General features: G+C 44.3%; 1 protein-coding gene across 8 annotated transcripts in view; it reads right to left on the bottom strand.

Annotated features, from left to right (window-relative positions):
- LOC139413464 (transcription factor EB-like) overlaps nucleotides 1–23,045 on the bottom strand; it is a 122,724-nt gene that overhangs the window by 34,190 nt on the left and 65,489 nt on the right. For 5 of the 8 annotated variants that reach the window (XM_071160903.1, XM_071160904.1, XM_071160907.1 and 2 more), the window contains 4 exons: nucleotides 9,693–9,797; nucleotides 6,330–6,497; nucleotides 3,858–3,956; nucleotides 3,464–3,622 (listed from right to left, as the gene is read on the bottom strand). In XM_071160903.1, coding sequence (XP_071017004.1) covers nucleotides 3,464–3,622; nucleotides 3,858–3,956; nucleotides 6,330–6,497; nucleotides 9,693–9,722 — 456 coding nt within the window. In that variant the 5' untranslated portion in view covers nucleotides 9,723–9,797. The remainder of the gene's footprint in view (nucleotides 1–3,463; nucleotides 3,623–3,857; nucleotides 3,957–6,329; nucleotides 6,498–9,692; nucleotides 9,798–23,045) is intronic. The other 3 variants (XM_071160908.1, XM_071160909.1, XM_071160910.1) reach the window with 1 other exon arrangement.

Below are 23,045 nucleotides of genomic sequence, written 5' to 3' on the forward strand. Positions count from 1 at the left end.
CTCTCTAACAGGATGTGAAATAGGTAACGTAGAGATGTGGTCTTAAGGGCAGATATTCAGGAGGCGGCAGAAGGTTCTGTTGCAAAGGTGTCCATGTTTATTTTTAGTGTCCAACACTGATAGCCGGTGATGAATATTTACAAGATAGACAATAGACTTACTTGTCAAACAAAATAAAGTGCACTAAGCCTAAAACAGGCTTACGCTGGAGCTTCCATAGCTATTACAGGTTGTTGGTAACCAGGCTCAAGCAGCCTCCCCACTGTCACCAAACCCAAACTACCCAGAAATACCAAAACAGGCACTTCTATCCTCTAAGCCCCTCCCTGAGACATATCCATGTCCAATGATAAGTAATCACATAACTGGTACACAAATGTAACTGGCTTACTCATAATGACCCCATTACATGTACACCCTGTTAAACAGTAATTCTTACATGAATGGAACCGGCGAATGACGGCAACCCAGTAACATATAGTGGTGCACAAAGGAGTGCACGCTCCTGCCACAGACAGGACACAAGGAGCTCCGACACAACGTGGGAAGTATGAACAAAGGAATGCATTAACAGAATGAAACAGAGTCTCTAACTCGTGAGTGTTACGATGATTCTGTGCACAGAAACATCGTTTCACTCTGGAAGGTTAGAGACAGGAAAATAACCGCAATTTGTGTCGAACCAGTTACACGAAAATAACTTTCCATACAAAAATGTCCCTACCGAACTGGGCATGAACTATAAACAGTAGCTTACTGCTTACAAAGGAGCTGAATAATAATATGGTCATGTGCAGTATCATTTTTTCTAGAAGGAAATAGCAAAATGCTTAAGAGAAATAGCACGCTATTTTAATATAGGGCCTAATGGCAGATTAGACCGTGTGCATAAATCCACATCGTCACAGAGGACTAGAGCCTTTCGGCTCAGCAGTGTTGGTTAACTGTTCTGCTAACTGATCGGAGGTTAAGGTTAACTGTTCTGCTAACTGATCGGAGGTTAAGGTTAACTAACGGTTCTGTTGTTTGTCTCTTGAAGTTGTGGGATGCACTTCTGAACTCTGCAGTTGGTGGTCTGCTCAGGTCTGTAGAAGATGCTGGTGAAGTTAAACTGCATGCATGTGTGTGTACCAAAGTCTGTGGGGTTCAAAGGGCCTTGCAGTGTCTGCTATACCCTGTCATTCGTTAAACTCTAATTACTTTACCAAGGCCATAATGGAGCATTTAAAGTGCAATGACAATCAGAGCAAGTTAGTCTGAGTTAGCTAACACAGCGACCTTTGGGTGACACCTTTATAGAGCTGGCCATGAGTCTGTGGATGCCACCGAGATCAATAGCCAGTCTTCATACACATGCACTATCACACAAAAAGCAGAGATTTTAGAGGTGACATTGGCTCAGACCCAGCTCACTCATAACAAGGTGCAATAAAGTTATGATCTCCATAAACTGAAGAACATAACGTAATCTCTAAACCATATCTATATACAGGCTGGTAATCAAAGTTGTATCGGAGATATTGCATGGTTATATGTCAAATCCCACACATTTCTAGGATTTATGGACCAAGGGAATGTGTACGTGCTTTATGACATGTCTTGTTGACATCAGGTCAAAGGTCCTCAGAAACACAGCGAATTACAGTACAACACTTTCTCAGATTATCACAGCTGAGACAGGTTTTTCTGTTAGTCTAGACATGACCTTTAGTACAAGAGCGTTTTCAAACACGCGTTTGTGTTGAGTGTGCAAGAGTATATCCGCAATGTAATTGTGTGCAAGGTTTTGTGTGTAAAATCAAGCTTTATTTGCCACATGCGCCGAATACAACAAGTGTAGACTTTACCGTGAAATGCTTACTTACAAGCCCTTAACCAACAGTGCAGTTCAAGAAGAAGAAAATATTTACCAAGTAGACTAAAATAAAAAATAACACAATAAGAATAATGAGGCTATATACAAGGGGCACCGGTACCGAGTCAGTGTGCAGGGGTACAGCCTAGTTGGGGTAATCTGTACACGTAGGTGGGGGCGAAGTGACTATGCATAGGTGACAAACAAACAGCGAGTAGCAGCAGTGTACGGGGGGGGGGGGGTCAATGTAAATTGTCCGGCGGCGATTTTTATGAATTGTTCAGCAGTCTAATGGCTTGGGGGTAGAAGCTGTTGAGGAGCCTCCGGTACCGCTTGCCGTGCGGTAGCAGAGAAAACAGTCTAGAACTTGGGTGACTGGAGTCTCTGACAATTTTATGGGCTTTCCTCTGACACCACCTATTATATAGGACCTGGATGTCAGGAAGCTTGGCCCCAGAGATGTACTGGGGTACTACCCTCTGTAGCTCCTTACGGTGAGATGCCAAGCAGTTGCCATACCAGGTGGTGATGCAACCGGTCAGGATGCTCTCGATGGTGCAGCTGTAGAACCTTTTGAGGATCTGGGGAACCATGCCAAATCTTTTCAGTCTCCTGAGGGGCAAAAGGTTTTGTCGTGCCCTCTTCACGACTGTCTTGGTATGTTTGGGCGATGATATTTTGTTGGTGATGTGGACACCAAGGACCTTGAAACGCTCGACCCGCTCCACTACAGCCCCCTCAATGTTAATGGAACGTTTAAAAGACACCGAGATCGTTAACGTTTAGAAAAAAATCCCTAACCTACATATATATATATTTTTTACATCACATTTTACAAAAAATGATCTAGTTAACACAAAACTACCACTAACAGGCACGATCATCATCATCATCATAAAGGTTCAAATACAAATTAAACCAATATCTTATGCGAGGTGGATTTGAGCTACACTGGCAGTACAGGTGCACCTGTTGCTGACAACAGTGCGATAAGAGAGAGTGAGAAAATCACTGATTACAGAAATGATTGCAGTTGATTTGCAGCCATTGTCAATGGTAAAGGATGTTGGCTTCAATACCCTAATGGCATATCTAGAATCAGACTTGTTGGACATCTATGAACATTCTGTCATAGATCACTGCAACGATCCATCAAATTGATGAGAAGTGGGACACGAAGTATGTACTGAAAACTGAGAACATGGAGGAGAGGTACACAACGGAGACCCTAAAACAGTATTAATACCATTTTTGCTGAGTGTGTTTAGGACAGCAGTAAGGTTAGCGCCATCTGTTAGTGTTTCCACTAGTTACCACAACCACAATGTTAAAATTGGCTATATCATAGAAATTAATGTAATCTAACATTTTTGGGGGTCTTAATGTAAGGCTAGGATTAGGCATAAGGATAGCGGTGTGGTTCATTTGATGGTTAAGGTTAGAATCACATTTTAAGAAGAACAATTGTAGAAATAGGCAGGCTTTATGACTTTGCAGCTATGGTAACTAGTGACGACCAGTAGGTAGGTATAATCCAGGACTGCGGTAGAATGAACTGCATCTGTGCGCACGTATTAATTGTATATGTGCACGTGTGTGTATAAGTACCTCGTGTACCTCGTTCTCGTGGCTGGAGCCGATGTTGAGCATGGCCATGGGGCTATTGGGGGCGCTGTTTCCTGTGATGAGCTGCTCCGTACGGAGCCGGGGGGAGTGGTGGGGAGGGGGAGGGGAGGGCTGCACCACACCTGCTACTGCATGCACCGTCTGCACAGAGAGGAGGAGAGAGAGAAAGTGTGTGTGTGTGTGTGTGTGTGTGTGTGTGTGTGTGTGTGTGTGTGTGTGTGTGTGTGTGTGGTGTGTGTATGTGTGTGTGTGTGTGTGTGTGTGTGTGTGTGTGTGTGTGTGTGTGTGTGTGTGTGTGTGTGTGAAGAAAGAGGGAAGGGAAAGAGGCAGACAGACAGAGAGAAAGAAAGAAAGACAGGCACAGACAGCGAGGTACCTGCTTGGTGGCGTAGGTGGTGGAGAGGTACTCCTTCACCTGTTGTCTCTGGGACTGGCGGATGTGGTAGTCTGTTGGGTTCTCCAAGTGAGTCTGGACCTGAACACACACAGGTAACACAGCACACCAAGGGTTAATCACGCAGTTCACATCAAACTGCTCATCATTTTAGGCATACATTAGTGAATTCTCTCTTTTAAACATGTCAACAGCTTCATTCAACATTGCGTGTTGGTTGTCCATTGGGTATGACCCACAACAGTAGACCTATGTTGTTCATGGAACCACAACAATGTTCTTGTAATCCTACAGTAGAGCCCATAGTAAAGCCTATAGTAAGTCCCCAGACCTGACCAGGAGTGTAGAGAATAGGGCAAGGGGGGGGACTGTTATGGCTTGGCCTCATTCTTTCACATCAAAGAGCAGAGATCAGCAATTCCTTACGCTCCTACTACTCTAAGAGATGACGACCCCCCCCCCCCCCCACACACACACACACACACACACACACACACACACACACACACTCACGTCAGATTGTATAACACACCAGAGGGGTATACTACACTTTTACATTTTTTGGAAAGGTAAGCTTAAAATGGACATGGCCTAATTGACTGAAAAACCAAAAACACAGTTTAGCTTTCTTAATTAACCAGAAAATCAATAGCTATTCCTGGTTGCTTATCAAAGTTAGCTGGATAAGTCATTGATCCTGCTTTGTAGTACACCCCTCTAGATTATATCAAAATGGGCCTCTGATATTTTGGTCAGTTGAAGTAGGCCTATTTATGGACGTTAATAAGCTACGGTACTGAACGATTAGTGCGTGCCTATTTGTGTGTGTGTGTGTGTCCATGAGTAAGTGTGGGTGTGTTTTTTGACAGCTGAACAACTGTCAGCTTAAAGAGTGTCAGTGACACGTTGCCATGGGCCCACATGGACTAGACAGTAACCGCAACTATTGACATACCAAATTTCTCACTCTGTCAGAACACATTAACTCCACATGCACTAATTGAAAGGAATGACAAGTAGACTGTCTTCAACCAACACTTGTCAACAGTACAGAGGTGGAGATATAGAGTGGAGCATTGCGTGGAGCATTGCTCACTACTTGGAAGAAATTCATTTCAACACTGATGCATAGTTTTAAACACCCACCTTTGCCTCTCCTTACATTTACACACACACTTATACAGTATGAACCCACTACACAGACAGAAACATAGAGACAGTGACAGAGAGACAATGACAGAGAGACAGACCCGTATGTACACTCCACACACTCACACAGATAAGAACATTCACAGTTATCTGTGGAATCAGGCAAAATGTCAGCAAACCTTTATCTCCTTGCCTCTGACATTCAGTATCTTCCTCTCCTGTCTGTCATCTCTCCACACACACACACCATGATGAAGACTGATTCTCCAGCACCCTACCTTGTTGTTGTTCCACCGCATTTTTCTCTTTCTCCCTCTATTTCCCTCTATTTCCCTCTATTTCCCTCTCTTTTCTTCTCTCCTTCTTTGCTGAATCGACCTCTCTCCAGTACAGTCCAGCTAGCAGCACTGATCCAGTCCTGACCACCTCCACTCCTCCCAGGAGGTGCTCAGTGAGGCTGGCTGGCTGGCTGACCCTCAGCAACACGTGAGTGGATTACCCCTACTCCTAAATCCCTGCCTGAACCTCTCCCCTCTTTCACTCTCCATTTTTCTATCCCCTAAATCTCCCCATTCTCTATGAACTCATGTGTATTTTCTTTTTCAAAAATCCCCATTCCCCTTTGTGGCGGCAGGGTAGCCTAGTGGTTAGAGCGTTGGACTAGTAACCGAAAGGTTGCAAGTTCAAATCCCCAGCTGACAAGGTACAAATCTGTCGTTCTGCCCCTGAACAAGGTAGGTTACACACTGTTCCTATGCAGTCATTGAAAATAAGAATTGTCCTTAACTGACTTGACTAGTTAAATAAAGGTAAAATTAAATTAAATTTAAATTCTCTTTTTCACATATCCGCTATCTTCCATTTTCCCTTCTCTATCCCATCTCCCCTCTTGGCACAGTGCACTTCTAATGAATTTAAACGTGAATCCTAATTTAAGATTGGCACATGTACCCAAAATGTTTTCCCAAATCTCCTAATGATATCATTACATGATTTAGGTGAGTCAGAGTTATGTGCCTGTATCTCAAGCTAGTCAGTAGGTTAGGACCACTACAGTAGACCAGGCCGGGGCCAGGAGAGCTGTATTTAGGTGGGTTGGTGTTTGAGATGTGGGTGGGTATTGGGGATGTGGGTGGGTGTTTGATCTGCAGCAGCAGCACAGCGCAAACTAAACCTTCCTTAAGTTTTTCCGCCCATACCCTTCCCTCCCTCCCCTTGACCCTGCCTCCCTCCACCCTCTGATGTGGGTGTTGATTGAATGTGCACGATCCCAGAGGACAAAAACACATCTACTCTATGTCTTACCTTGAGCACCTCAACAGGAACCTGCATGCTCTGGTAGTGTTGTGGAGCGTTGATGGCGGGGCTGGGAGCAGGGGCAGACATACTCTGCTGTTGAATGTACTGCAGCGCCGCATTCTGCTGCTGTTGCCGCTCCCGCTGCTCCTCCTGCTGCAGCTGGTCTCGCATTAGCTGACAATACATACATCAGTCAGTCAGTACATGAATCAGTCCGTCAGTCCATCAACACATCCGTCCATCAGTCAACACATCCGTCAATAAACACATCCGTCCGTCAATAAACACATCCGTCCGTCAGTCAGTCAACGCATCCGTCAGTCAGTCAGTCAATGCATCCGTCAGTCAGTCAGTTAGTCAACGCGTCCGCCAACATCAGCCAGTCAGTCAACACGCCAGTTGGTATGTCAGTCAGTCGCTACATCAGTCAGTATGTCAGTCAACACGTCAGTCAGTACGTAAGACAACAGGTCAGTCAATCAAAACGTCCGTCAGTCAGTCAACACGTTATGCAGTCAACACATCAGGCAGTCAACACGTCAGGCAGCAAGTCTGTCAACATAAGTCTGTGAACATATCAGACAGTACATCAGTCAACATGTCAGCCAGTCAGTACGTCAGTCAACACATCATTCAGTCAACACGTCCGCCCGTCAGTCAGTCAACACGTCCGTCAGTCAGTCAGTCAACACGTCCGTCCATCAGTCAGTCAACACGTCCGTCAGTCAGTCAGTCAACACGTCCGTCAGTCAGTCAACACGTCCGTCCGTCAGTCAGTCAACACGTCCGTCAGTCAGTTAGTATGTCCGTCAACATCAGCCAGTCAGTCAACACGCCAATTGGTACGTCAGTCAGTCGGTACGTCAGTCAACACATCCGTCCGTCAAGAAACACATCCGTCAGTCAATAAACACATCCGTCCGTCAATAACCACATCCGTCTGTCAATAACCACATCCGTCCGTCAATAAACACATCCGTCCGTCAGTCAATAAACGCATCCGTCAGTCAGTCAACATCAGCCAGTCAGTCAACATCAGCCAGTCAGTCAACACGCCAGTTGGTACGTCAGCCAGTCGCTACATCAGTCAGTCAGTATGTCAGTCAACACATCAGTCAGTATGTAAGACAACAGGTCAGTCAGTCAAAACGTCCGTCAGTCAACACGTCCGTCAGTCAGTACATCCGCCAGTACGTCAACACGTCAGTCAGTCAACACGTCAGGCAGCAAGTCTGTCAACATAAGTCTGTCAACATATCAGACAGTACATCAGTCAACATGTCAGTCAGTCAACATGTCAGCCAGTCAGTACGTCAGTCAACACATCATTCAGTCAACACGTCCGCCAGTCAGTCAGTCAACACGCCCGCAATTCAGTCAGTCAGTCAACAAGTCCGCAATTCAGTCAGTCAGTCAACACGTCCGCAATTCAGTCAGTCAGTCAGTACGTCCGCAATTCAGTCAGTCAGTCAACACGTCCGCAATTCAGTCAGTCAGTCAACACGTCCGCAATTCAGTCAGTCAGTCAACACGTCCGCAATTCAGTCAGTCAGTCAACACGTCCGCAATTCAGTCAGTCAGTCAACACGTCCGCCATTCAGTCAGTCAGTCAACACGTCCGCCATTCAGTCAGTCAGTCAACACGTCCGCCATTCAGTCAGTCAGTCAACACGTCCGCCATTCAGTCAGTCAGTCAACACGTCCTCCATTCAGTCAGTCAGTCAACACGTCCGCCATTCAGTCAGTCAGTCAACACGTCCGCCATTCAGTCAGTCAGTCAACACGTCCGCCAGTCAGTCAGTCAACACGTCCGCCAGTCAGTCAGTCAACACGTCCGCCAGTCAGTCAGTCAACACGTCCGCCAGTCAGTCAGTCAACATGTCCGCCAGTCAGTCAGTCAACACGTCCGCCAGTCAACACGTCCATCAGTCAGTCAGTCAACACGTCCATCAGTCAGTCAACACGTCCATCAACATCAGCCAGTCAGTCAACACGCGAGTTGGTACGTCAGTCAGTAGGTACATCAGTCAGGCAACACACCAGTCAGTACGTCAATCAACAGGTCAGTCAGTCAACACGTCCGTCAGTCAGTTAGTATGTCCGTCAGCATCAGCCAGTCAGTCAACACGCCAGTTGGTACGTCAGTCAGTCAGTCAGTCGGTACGTCAGTCAACACATCTGTCAGTCAGTCAACATGTCAGTCAGTACATCAGTCAGCCAACACGTCAGTCAGTCAACAGGTCCGTCAGTCAGTCAGTCAACAGGTCCGTCAGTCAGTCAGTCAACAGATCCATCAGTCAGTCAGTCAGTCAGTCAACAGGTCCGTCAGTCAGTCAGTCAGTCAACAGGTCCGTCAGTCAGTCAGTCAGTCAACAGGTCCGTCAGTCAGTCAGTCAGTCAGTCAACAGGTCCGTCAGTCAGTCAGTCAGTCAACAGGTCAAGCAGTCAGCGCGTCCGTCAAGCAGTCAGCGCGTCCGTCAAGCAGTCAGCGCGTCCGTCAAGCAGTCAGCGCGTCCGTCAAGCAGTCAGCGCGTCCGTCAAGCAGTCAGCGCGTCCGTCAAGCAGTCGTCGCGTCCGTCAGTCAGGCAACACGTCCGTCCGTCAGTCAGGCAACACGTCCGTCAGTCAGGCAACACGTGTTGACTGACATACTGACGAACGTGTTTACTGGCGGATGTGTTGACTGACTGACAGACTAACTGACTGACGGATGTGTTGACTGGTTGACTGACTTGAGTGACTGACGGATGCAACACGTCCGTCAGTCAGTCGGTAAGTCAGTCAGTCAACACATCTGTCAGTCAGGCAACACGTCCGTCAGTCAACACATCCATCTGTCAACACATCCGTCTGTCAACACATCCGTCTGTCAACACGTCCGTCTGTCAACACGTCCGTCAGTCAACACGTCCGTCAGTCAGTCAACACGTCCGTCAGTCAGTCAACACGTCCGTCAGTCAGTCAACACGTCCGTCAGTCAGTCGACACGTACGTCAGTCAGTCAACACGTCAGTCAGTCAACACATCCGTCAGTCAGTCCGTCAGTCAACACGTCAGTCAGTCAGTCAACACATCCGCCAGTAAACACGTCCGTCAGTCAGGCAACACGTCAGTCAGTCAGTCAGTCAGGCAGGCAACACGTCAGTCAGTCAGTCAGGCAACACGTCAGTCAGTCAGTCAGGCAACACGTCAGTCAGTCAGGCAACACATCAGTCAGTCAGGCAACACATCAGTCAGTCAGGCAACACATCAGTCAGTCAGGCAACACATCAGTCAGTCAGGCAACACGTCAGTCAATACGTCTACTGTATACAGTAATACTGAACATGTCTGTTAACCAATCAATCAATTAGTCCAACATATGTTTACCTGCAGACGCAGCCCTACTCGCGAGGCCATGGCTGGAGGGCGAGGGGGGAGGGGGGGGCGTGCAGACGCAGATGCACCACAGTCCAGCCCGAGAGAGAGAGGAAGCTGAAGGAAAAGAGAAAAAAAGTGGTGTTAGAATACTATGTTACAAGGTCACACAGGTCCATCCAGTGTAAGGCCTCATGTCTCAGTGGTCATCAACCCCACCAACCCAAAATCACCATGTCCTTCTAATCATCTACAGACGAAAACTAGACTATCAATCACATTCATTGCTAATGGATCAATTAGTGTAATCAACAAGGACATAATCCACTACCATATCCCTCCAGATATGTACCCCTGTCTCTCAACAGCTCTAAGTCAGGACAGCTCGAACATACAGTAAATATCTGTACAGTACATCAGTCTGTTTATGCTGTATTAGCCAGTCATATGATGTCTAGCCATCTAATGAATAACATCACTCTAAATGTTTCCATACCAGACAATGCCATATATTCACTGTCTGTTAACAAGGAGCTACCCCAGGGCTTTAAAACAGGGGGGACGAGAGGACAACTGGATCACCAGTCACACACACACACACACCAGACATCTATTAGATGTGGTTAGTACCATCTATGGTGTTCACATCATGTAAACATAAACAAGTGACTTTAATAAAAACATGCCACTAGGATGAACGATCTTATTAATTTAGTGAATGACTAGCAAAGTAGCCAGTCTTTCAACATAAGAACATGTCTTTAGGCATCTTTAGAGTAGATAAGGGCCCTATTCAATCATATTAATGTTGACTTCAGGATAAGACAAAGAAAACATATTTACAATTTGAAACTAAAAAGGAATCTCAAGTGCAAGTTACTGTCTTTTCCTCAATGTGGTTTAGATTGAATAACGCCATGCATAGGGAGGCAGTGGAGGATGGGTGGGGAGAGGTTTGGGGAGAAGGGAAGGGTAGGGTGGAAGAACATCAGATAAACCCCCACCAGGCCCAAGCCTTGGGCCGAGGAGCGTAACCATGGTTACCATTGGGGAAGTCATGTGGGAGTCATGTGGTCCTGTTGTTGTGTGGTGGTCATGTGAGCAGCCTTTCGAAGGAAGCACCCTCAACCTCGCCCACCTCCACACCATTCCTTCCTCCACCTCCCACCCACCTGTCTCTCAATTAGGAAAGCCCCAGAGTTCGCCTTTCAGTAGTGTTAAAACTACTCTTTATCTGGTGTTATTCTACCTTCTGGGACAGTTCCTTTCAGAGAAATCAAAGTTGAGTCAATGTCAATAAAAGTGCAGTCGTGGCCTGATAGTGTGTTTCTATCGTCTCATCCAGATGCACAATAAGAAGCCATGCCAGAGGCACCAACCAATCAAAGCAGACTTCTCATCCTTTCATCAGACACACAGCCCATATATGGGCATAGAGAGAGCGCGAGAGAGAAGGGGGGGGGAGAAAAAAAAGCGCATTGTGTGTGAGGTACAATAAGAAGGGCAGCTCCTATTGAGAAGGACTGAGGCCGCCTGTTGTCCGCCGCGTACATTTCAGTGCCTGAGGTGCACACACTGCTCGCTTTGTGCCCACTGGCTGGTCCACACTCACACACACTTTTGACTCCAAGAGCGGTCTACTACAGCGTGACAGCAAAGCCTCAAACTACACACAGTGAACCAACACTCAACTTAGGAGCAAACTAAATCCACTACTGCTGCTATTAACACTACATGCCCTAATGCTATACCACGTTTACTTCTGCAAATACACTACATCAGAAACATGACTTGACCAAGAAAAAAATAAATAAAAAAAACTCTTGTCCACCACTACTACTACCACCAAAACAAAACACTGACAGGCCCTGTGCTCAAGCAGGTTCTTTCCTGCAACTCTAGTCCATCCCATAACTCTAAAAGTACTTGTAAGACAACCCTCACCTCACTGAACATACCCATCCAACACACACAGTGTATTTATACACCCTGACGAATGGGGTGATTACATCTCAAAACTCAAATCGGCTCGGGTAGGAATGCTTGCCAGAGGGAGACAAGTGCCTCTGTGTCCACTCCAAAGTTTAGCTTAGCATTCGTTTAGCTTAGCATGCTAATCTTTCCTGCACATCTGTGATCTAGCAGAGCTTCATATTAGCATGCCTCAATGTGCTCTAGCAGGTTAAGGCTTAGCATATTAGCTAGCAAACCTTTATGTGACAGACAATTCTTTGCTTAGCTTAACGCTAATGCATGCCAACACTCAAGGACATACAGTTGAAGTCGGAAAATTACATACACCTTAGCCAAATACATTAAACTCAGTTTATCACAATTCCTGACATTAAATCCTAGTAAAAATTATCTGTCTTAGGTCAGTTAGGATCACCACTTTATTTTAAGAATGTGAAATGTCAGAATAATAGTAGTGAGAATGATTTATTTAAGCTTTTATTTCTTTCATCACATTCCCAGTGGGTCAGACGTTTACATACAGTCAATTAGTATTTGGTAGCATTGCCTACAAAATGTTTAACTTGGGTCAAATGTTTCAGGTAGCCTTCCACAACCCTCCCACAATAAGTTGGGTGAATATTGGCCCATTCCTCCTTTCAGAGCTGGTGTAACTGTCTCCTTGCTCGCACATGCTTTTTCAGTTCTGCCCACAAATTTTCTATAGGATTGAGGTCAGGACATTGTGCAAGCCACTCCAATACCTTGACTTTGTTGTCCTTAAGCCATTTTGCCACAACTTTGGAAGTATGCTTGGGGTCATTGTCCATTTGGAAGACCCATTTGCGACCAGGCTTTAACTTCCTGACTGATGTCTTGAGATGTTGCTTCAATATATCCACATACTTTTCCTACCTCATGATGACATCTATTTTGTGAAGTGCACCAGTCCCTTCTGCAGCAAAGCACCGCCACAACATGATGCTGCCACCCCCGTGCTTCACGGATGGGATGGTGTTCTTCGGCTTGCAAGCCTCCTCCTTTATCCTCCAAACATAACAATGGTCATCATGGCCAAACAGTTCTATTTTTGTTTCATCAGACCAGAGGACATTTCTCAAAAAAGTACAATCTTTGTCCCCATGTGCAGTTGCAAACTGTGGTCTGGCATTTTAATCGCGTTTTTTGAGCAGTGGCTTCTTCCATGCTGAGCGGCCTTTCAGGTTATGTCGATATAGGACTTGTTTTACTATGGATATAGATACTTTTGTACCGGTTTCCTCCAGCATCTTCACAAGGGTCCTTTGCTGTCGTTCTGTGATTGATTTGCACTTTTCGCACCAAAGTACGTTCATCTCTAGGAGACAGAACACGTCTCCTTCCTGAGCGGTATGAAGGCTGCGTGGTCCCATGGTGTTTATACTTGCGTACTATTGTTTGTACAGATGAACACGGTACCTTCAGGTGTTTGGAAATTGCTCCCAAGAATGAACCAGACTTGTGGAGGTCTACAATTTTTTTTCTGAGGTCTTGGCTGATTTCTTTTGATTTTCCCATTATGTCAAGCAAAGAGGCACTGAGTTTGAAGGTAGGCCTTGAAATGCATCCACAGGTACACCTCCAATTGACTCAAATGATGTCAATTAGCCTATCAGAAGCTTCTAATGACATCATTTTCTGGAATATTCCAAGCTGTTTAAAAGGCACAGTCAACTTAGTGTATGTAAACTTCTGACCCACTAGAATTGTGATACACTGAATTATAAGTGAAATAATTTGGAAAAATTACTTGTGTCATGCACAAAGTAGATGTCCTAAACGACTTGCCAAAACTATAGTCTGTTAACAAGAAATGTGTGGAGTGGTTGAAAAACTAGTTTTAATGACTCCAACCTAAGTGTTATGTAAACTTCTGATTTTAACTGCATGTTCTGTTCCAAATAGAGCCCTTGCTCCTACCCAAAAGTAAACAATTGGGAACATGATACTAAAATAGCGAAACTTTAAACTAGCAGAGACTAGCGCGACATGCTTCAACAGTTCGTGTCTGGCTAAGCTTCCCCACTGGACACCTCCTGAGTCACTTCAGTGCTGCCAATGCATTCTTTCACGCTCTCTCAAACACACTCTGCTCACACCGCCATGATGACATTATTGGTTTATTCGGCTCTCTATTTTGCCGAAGTAGCAGCTATTCTTCCTGGGGTCCACACAAAAAGTTACAAAACAAGTTCACACACACACTTTAAATACAACAATATATAACAAATACAACTAAAGAATAGTGTGTGCAGATTGTGAGTGTTATAGTGTGATAGAGTGGGCCTGTGTGTGTGTGTGTGTGTGTGTGTGTCATTTCACAGTCCCTACTTTGCCATGAGATGTTGTTTTATCCATTTGTTTTATGTCATTTTGCTTGAGTAATTGGAGATGGGCGTTCCATGTAATCATAGCTCTGTATAATACTGTGCATTGCCAAAACACTATATAAAGCCACTACATGTAACCGAACAAAGAAGTTTCAATTCAAACTACATCGTTTTTTTATGATCCCTGATAAAGTTAACAAAATGAAAATATGAATATTACCTATGTGTATGAGGGAGTGTCGACAAATAGGTACTTTATCACATATTTTGTCAATGTCGGAAAATCCAGTCTTTTTGGTCTGAAATTCTCCATGTTATTCAGGACATCACAGGTATTATTATTTAACCAGACCCAGGTCATCTCCTCCTAGGTATTGGTCCTGTGGATACACTCCAATCCTCTCCACTTACTTCTGGCGCTGACAGAGATGGCCATCTCGCTTCGCGTTCCTAGGAAAATATGCAGTATTTCGTTTTTTTGTGATATTTCTTACATTGTTTCCCCAGGAAATCTTAGGTTTTATTACATACAGTCGGGAGGAACTATTGGATATAAGAGCAACGTCAACTCACCAACATTACGAGCAGGAACACGACTTTACCGAAGCGGATCCTTTGTTTGGTCCACCACCCAGGACAATGGATCGGATCCCAGCCGGCGACCCAAAACAACGGCGTCGAAGAAGGGGCAAAAGCAGTGGTCTTCTGGTCAGGCTTCGTAGACGGGCACATCGCGCACCACTCCCGAGCATACTACTCGCCAATGTCCAGTCTCTTGACAACAAGGTAGACGAAATCCGAGCAAGGGTAGCATTCCAGAGACCGCAGAGATTGTAACGTTCTTTGTTTCATGGAAACATGGCTCACTCGGGATACGTCATCAGAGTTGGTACAGCCAGCTGGCTTCTTCACGCATCGCGCCGACAGAAACAAACATCTCTCTGGTAAGAAGAAGGGCGGGGGTGTATGCCTTATGATTAACGAGACGTGGTGTGATCATAACAACATACAGGAACTCAAGTCCTTTTGTTCAACTGACCTAGAATTCCTTTTGGAAATGCCGACCGCATTATCTACCAAGAGAATTCTCTTCGATCATAATCACAGTCGTGTATATCCCCCCCCAAGCAGACACATCGATGGCCCTGAAAGGACTTCATCTGACTATGTAAACTGGAAACCACATATCCTGAGGCTGCATTTATTGTAGCTGGGGATTTTAACAAGGCTAATCTGAAAACAAGGCTCCCTAAATTTTCTCAGCATATCGAATATGCGACCCGGGCTGGCAAAACCCTGGATCATTGCATAAAAAGCCCTCCCCCACCCTCCTTTCGGAAAATCTGACCACAACTCCATTTTGTTGCTCCCAGCCTATAGATAGAAACTAAAACAGGAAGCGCCCGTGCTCAGATCTGTTCAACGCTGGTCCGACCAATCGGATTCCACGCTTCAAGATTGCTTCGATAACGTGGACTGGGATATGTTCCGTATAGCGTCGGACAATAACATTGATGAATACGCTGATTCGGTGAGCGAGTTTTTAAATTTTTATTTTACCTTTATTTAACTAGGCAAGTCAGTTAAGAACAAATTCTTATTTTCAATGACGGAACAGTGGGTTAACTTCCTGTTCAGGGGCAGAACGACAGATTTGTACCTTGTCAGTTCGGGATTTGAACTTGCTGCTAGTCCAACGTTCTAACCACTAGGCTACCCTGCCGCCCCAGTTTATTAGCAAGTGCATCGGTGATGTTGTAACCACAGCGTCTATTAAAACATTCCTGAACCAGAAACCGTGGATTAATGGCAGCATTCCTCGCAAAACTGAAAGCGCGAACCACTGCTTTTAATCAGGGCAAGGTGACCGGAAACATGACCGAATACAAAGAGTGTAGCTATTCCCTCCGCAAGGCAATCAAAGAAGCTAAGCGTCAGTATAGAGACAAAGTAGGGTCGCAATTCAATGGCTCAGACACGAGAGGTATGTGGCAGGGTCTACAGTCAATCACGGACTACAAAAGGAAAACCAGCCCCGTCGCGGACCACGATGTCTTGCTCCCAGACAAACTAAACAACTTCTTTGCTCGCTTTGAGGACAATACAGTACCACTGACATGGCCCGCTACCAAAACTTGCAGGCTCTCCTTCACTGCAGCCAATGTGAGTAAAACATTTAAACGTGTTAACCCTCGCAAGGCTTCCGGCCCAGACAGCATCCCCAGTCGCGTCCTCAGAGCACGCGCTCTTACGGACATATTCAATCAATCCTTATCCCAGTCTGCTGTTCCCACATGCTTCAAGAGGGCCAACATTGTTCCTGTTCCCAAGAAAGCTAAGGTAACTGAGCTAAACAACTACCTCCCCGTAGCACTCACTTCCGTCATCATGAAGTGCTTTGAGAGACTAGTCAAGGACCATATCACCTCCACCCTACCTGACACCCTAGACCCACTCCAATTTGCTTATCGCCCCAATAGGTCCACAGACGACGCAATCGCAATCACACTGCACACTGCCCTAACCCAACTGGACAAGAGGATTACCTATGTAAGAATGCTCTTCAGACTACAGCTCAGCATTTAACATCATAGTACCCTCTAAACTCATCATTAAGCTCGAAACCCTAGGTCTCGACCCCGCCCTGTGCAACTGGGTCCTGGACTTCTTGACGGGCCGCTCCCCAGGTGATGAGGGTAGGTAACAACATCTCCACCCCGCTGATCCTAAACACTGGGGCCCCATAAGGGTGCGTTCTCAGCCCTCTCCTGTACTCCCTGTTCACCCATGACTGCGTGGCCATGCATGCCTCCAACTCAATCATCAAGTTTGCAGACGACACAAGTGGTAGGCTTGATTACCAACAACGACAATACCCTACATTACTCATCTCATATGTATATACTGTACTCTGTGTGACCTTGATAATGTATTGTTAAAACGAGAGGCTGCCTGGATCTTTAACTTAAAGACCCTTGCGCCCTTCGGTCTCAACGTAGACTTTGATCTGAAGCCATTCTTGTGATTATTGTGACTTTGCCATTGTAATTGTTTGTAAGCTTGTGTAGTCAAATTAATCTATGATCGTATGCTATCCATTTGTTGTTTGTATGACATTTTAATATTTGATCATTAACAAATGATATTAGGCCACTCTTGGCCATGATTACAGACACCTGTGTCTTTTGACACTACATAAACGAGTCATCCCGCAGTGTTTGTGATTATACCCTGATGAAGACAGCTTGGCTGTCGAAACATTTTTGGTAATTACATTTTTGCATCTGAGCTCCTAGTGTGCGGCTCTCTTTTATTTTCAAGTATACTGTACTCTATACCATCTACTGCATCTTGCCTATGCCGTTCGGTCATCGCTCATTCATATATTTTTATGTACATATTCATTCCTTTACACTTGTGTGTATAAGGTAGTTGTTGTGAAATTGTTAGGTTAGATTACTTGTTAGATATTACTGCATGGTCGGAACTAGAAGCAAAAGCATTTCGCTACACTCGCATTAACATCTGCTAAATAATGTGTATGTGACAAATAAAATTTGATTTTAAATTGATAGATCATCTTTAAGCAGCAGCAAGGAAATGTAACAAAATGCTGGAAAAATGAACATGCACCCTCCAAAGATGTGTGGTTAGGTCTTTGCGAGGAACTTGCTGACGTTGAGAGAATTACTTCAATCTTGTAACAGACAGCATAGGTATGAAAGTGTCTGGTCAGAGTTTGACATATCGTATCGTTATTCTGTAATTCATGGGATTTTTGTTTGTCTGTTGTTTTTGAGTGGCTTAATCAAAATTGTATCATTCAAACTCTAGAAATAGTTGCTCTATACAGCCAAAATGTACCCTTAACATGTGACTAACTACGCTCCTTAGTAAAGACAGTAAAGATAAGTTGTGTATGTATGGTACATGTTCTTTATGTGATCGTTAATAAAAATGTATGTTTAAAAAAAAAATACTGTGCATTCCCGTGAATTTGTTTTGGACATGGGGACTGTGAAGAGACCCCTGGTGACATGTCTTGTGGGGTATGTATGGGTGTCTGAGCTGTATGTTATCTGATTATGCAGACAATCTGGAATTTTCATCACAGTAATAGTTCTCATAAAAACTAGAAGGGAATCAGTTCATCTCTCGTCAACCCTCAACCAGGAAAAGCTGGCATGCATGTTCTTGATGTTAGTTCTGTGTGTGAAGTTGAGGGCAAGATGTGCTGTTCTGTTTTGAGCCAGCTGCATCCATCTTTGCTGCACTTGACCATATTACTAGACAGTAATCAAGGCGGGACAAGACCAGAGCCTGAACAACTAGTACAGTTGATTTGTGTAAAAACACACTCATAGGGCCCTACACATTCATGCACACCAACACTCACTACATCATTTGCTCACTCACACACACACACACACACACACACACACCTTTACACTGACGACACACACGCACATACACGCTGCTGCTACTCTGTTTATCATACACTGTGTATACTGATAACTAGTCACCTTACCCACCACTATCACTCCAGTATCACTCCACTCCAATATCCCTGCATATTGTAGAGAGCTCCAAGGTCCTTGGCGTCCATATCACTAACAAACTATTATGGTCCAAACACACCAAGTACAGTCGTGAAGAGGGCATGGGCATGGGTCCTCAGATCCTCAAAAAGTTCTACAGCTGCACCATCGACTGGTTGCATCACCGCTTGGTATGGCAACTGCTCGACACGCTGCTGCTACTCGCCGTTTATGATCTACAGTCGTGGCCAAAAGTTCTGAGAATGATACAAATATTAATTTTCAAAGTCTGCTGCCTCAGTTTGTATGATGGCAATTTGCATATACTCCAGAATGTTATGAAGAGTGATCAGATGAATTGCAATTCATTGCAAAGTCCCTCTTTGCCATGCAAATGAACTGAATCCCCCAAAAACATTTCCACTGCATTTACAGCCCTGCCACAAAAGGACCAGCTGACATCATGTCAGTGATTCTCTCGTTAACACAAGTGTGAGTGTTGACGAGGACAAGGCTGGAGTTCACTCTGTTATGCTGATTGAGTTCGAATAACAGACTGGAAGCTTCAAAAGGAGGGTGGTGCTTGGAATCATTGTTCTTCCTCTGTCAACCATGGTTACCTGCAAGGAAACAAGTGCCTTCATCATTGCTTTGCGCAAAAAGAGCTTCACAGGCAAGGATATTACTGCCAGTAACATTGCACCTAAATCAACCATTTTTCAAATCATCAAGAACTTCAAGGAGAGCGGTTCAATTGTTGTGAAGAAGGCTTCAGGGCGCCCAAGAAAGTCCAGCAAGCGGCAGGACCATCACCTGCAGTTGATTCAGCTGCGGGATCGGGGCACCACTAATACAGAGGTTGCTCAGGAATGGCAGCAGGCAGGTGTGAGTGCATCTGCACTAGAGGTCGACCGATTAATCGGAAATCTGTATTTTTGGGCGCCGATTATTATTATTTATTTTTTTATACCTTTATTTACCTAGGCAAGTCAGTTAAGAACACATTCTTATTTTCAATGACGGCCTAGGAACGGTGGGTTAACAGCCTTGTTCAGGGGAAGAACGACAGCTTTTCACCTTGTCAGCTCGGGGGATCCAATCTTGCAACCTTACAGTTAACTAGTCCAACGCAATAACAACCTGCCTCTCTCTCATTGCACTCCACAAGGAGATTGCCTGTTACGCGAATGCAGTAAGCCAAGGTAAGTTGCTAGTTAGCATTAAACTTATCTTAGAAAAAACAATCAATCATAATCACTAGTTAACTACACATTATTGATGATATTACTAGATATTATCTAGCGTGTCCTGCGTTGCATATAATCTGACTGAGCATGCAAGCATACAAGCATACAAGTATCTGACTGAGCGGTGGTAGGCAGAAGCAGGCGCGTAAACATTCATTCAAACAGCACTTTCGTGCGTTTCTTCGTTGTGCGTCAAGCATTGCGCTGTTTATGACTTCAAGCCTATCAACTCCCGAGATGAGGCTGGTGTAACCGAAGTGAAATGGCTAGCTAGTTAGCGCGCACTAACTAGAGGGACGGAAGCTATACTGTTTCACTGGCAATACTAAAGTGCCTATAAGAACATCCAATAGGCAAAGGTTAATGAAATACAAATGGTATAGAGGGAAATAGTCCTATAATTCCAATAATAACTACAACCTAAAACTTCTTACCTGGGAATATTGAAGACTCATGTTAAAAGGAACCACCAGCTTTCATATGTTCTCATGTTCTGAGCTAGGAACTGAAACGTTAGCTTTCTTACATAGCACATATTGCACTTTTACTTTCTTCTCCAACACTTTGTTTTGCATTATTTAAACCAAATTACAAATTGAACATGTTTCATTATTTACTTGAGGCTAAATTGATTTTATTGATGTATTATATTAAGTTAAAATAAGTGATCATTCAGTATTGTTGTAATTGTCATTATTACAAATATATATATATATATATTTATTTATTTACTTACTTATTAAATCGGCCGATTAATCGGAATCGTATTTTGGTACTCCAATAATCGGTATCGGCGTTGAAAACTCATAAATCGGTCGACCTCTAATGTGCACACAAAGTGAGGCAAAGACTTTTGGAGGATGGCCTGGTGTCAAGAAGGGCAGCAAAGAAGCCACTCCTCTCCATTCTGCAAAAGGTACAGGGATTGGACTGCTGAGGACAGGGGTAAAGTCATTTTCTCTGATGAATGTTTGGGGCATCCGGAAAAAAGCTTGTGCGGAGAAAACAAGGTGAGCGCTACCATCAGTCCTGTGTCATGCCAACAGTAAAGCATCCTGAGACCATTCATGTGTGGGGTTGCTTCTCAGCCAAGGGAGTGGGCTCACTCACAATTTTGCCTAAGAACACAGCCTTGAATAAAGAATGGTACCAACACATCCTCCGAGAGCAACTTCTCCCAACCATCCAGGAACAGTTTGGTGACGAACAATGCCTTTTCCAGCATGATGGAGCACCTTGCCATAAGGCAAAAATGATAACTAAGTGGCTCAGGGAACAAAACATCAATATTTTGGGTCCATGGCCAGGAAACTCCCCAGCCTTAATCCCATTGAGAACTTGTGGTCAATCCTCAAGAGGCGGGTGGACAAACAAAAACCCACAAATTCTGACAAACTCCAAGCATTGATTATGCAAGAATGGGCTGTCATCAGTCAGGATGTGGCCCCGAAGTTAATTGACAGCATGCCAGGGCGGATTGCAGAGGTCTTGAAAAAGAAGGGTCAACACTGCAAATACTGACTCTTTGCATCAACTTCATGTAATTGTCAATAAAAGCCTTTGACACTTATGAAACGCTTGTAATTATACTTCAGTATTCCATAGTAACATCTGACAAAAATTAATATTAATATTTGTGTCATTCTCAAAACTTTTGGCCACGACTGTATGCTTATTCACTTTACCCCTACCTACAGTACATGTTACCTTGATTACCTCAACTAATCTGTATCTCCACACATTGACTCGGTAGCGGTAAACCCTGAATACATTTTTTTAAGCAAATATTTTCTTAATTTAAAAAAAATGCTGCATTGTTGGTTAAGGGCTTGTAGGTAAGTAAGCATTTGACAGTATTGTAGTATTTGGCACATGTGACAAATAACACTCAAATTAACATTGTAAACATGGTCCTGGAACTGACTGACCCTGTATATAATCAAATCAAATGCGCCGAAAACAACAGGTGTAGGTAGACCTTACTGTGAAATGCTTAACCAACGATGCAGTTAGGAAAATAGAGTTAAGAAAATATTTACCAAATAAAATTACAATGAGGCTATACAGTGCATTCGGAAATACTTTTTCCACATTTTGTTACATTACAGCCTTGTTCTAAAATGTTTCCTCGGCAATCTACACACAATATCCCATAATGAGAAAGTGAACAGTTTTTAAAAACAAAAAACAGAAATACCTTCTTTAATAAGTATTTCAGCCGCTTTAATATGAAACTCTAAATTGAGCATCCTGTTGAGCATCCTGTTTTCATTGATCATCTTTGAGATGTTTGTTTTTTTCAACTTGATTGGAGACCACCTGTGGTATATTCAATTGATTGGACATGATTTGGAAAGGCACACACACCTGTCTATATAAATGTAGCACAGTTGACAGTGCATGTCAGAGCAAAAAACAAGCCATGAGGTTGAAGGAATTGTCCGTAGAGCTCCGAAACAGGATTGTGTCGAGGCACATATCTGGGGAAGGGTACCAAAACATTTCTACAACATTGAAGGAACACAGTGGCCTCCATCATTCTTAAATGGAAGAAGTTTGGAACCACCAAGACCAGAGCTGGCCGTCCGGCCAAACTGAGCAATCTGGGGAGAAGGGCCTTGGTCAGGGAGGTGACCAAGAACCTGATGGTCACTGACAGAGCTCTTGAGTTCGTCTGTGGAGATTGGAGAACCTTCCAGAAGGGCAACCATCTCTGCAGCACTCCACCAATCAGGACTTTATGGACTTGTTTCAACGTCAACAGTGAAGAGGCGACTCTGGGATGCTGGCCTTCTAGGCAGAGTTGCAAGGAAAAAGCCATATCTCAGACTGGCCAATAACAAATAAAAAGATTAAGATGGGCAAAAGAACAGACACCGGACAGAGGAACTAGAAGGTCAGCACCCCGGAGAAGACTCTTCCCTGTTGACGTTGAGACTGGTGTTTTGCAAGTACTATTTAATGAAGCTGCCAGTTGAGGACTTGAGGCATCTTAGAGATAGGCGTCCCGTCAACGGGACAGTTGTAAATCATGCAGCGCCTTGTCACGATCGCAGATTTTAGAGAAGCAACAAATGTCGGTACATAAGTGTCTAATATCGTCTGAAAGCTTAAATTATTTTTAGTATATCTGCACTGCCCAATTTACAGTAGCTATTACTGTGATAAAATGCCATGCTATTGTTTGATAGCTCCTAACAAAACTTTTCACTGCGATAGGTTTGATAAATTCACCTCTGGAGGTGAAATGTGTGCTTT

Source organism: Oncorhynchus clarkii, chromosome 7 (assembly GCF_045791955.1).
Source record: "Oncorhynchus clarkii lewisi isolate Uvic-CL-2024 chromosome 7, UVic_Ocla_1.0, whole genome shotgun sequence".
NCBI lineage: Eukaryota > Metazoa > Chordata > Actinopteri > Salmoniformes > Salmonidae > Oncorhynchus > Oncorhynchus clarkii.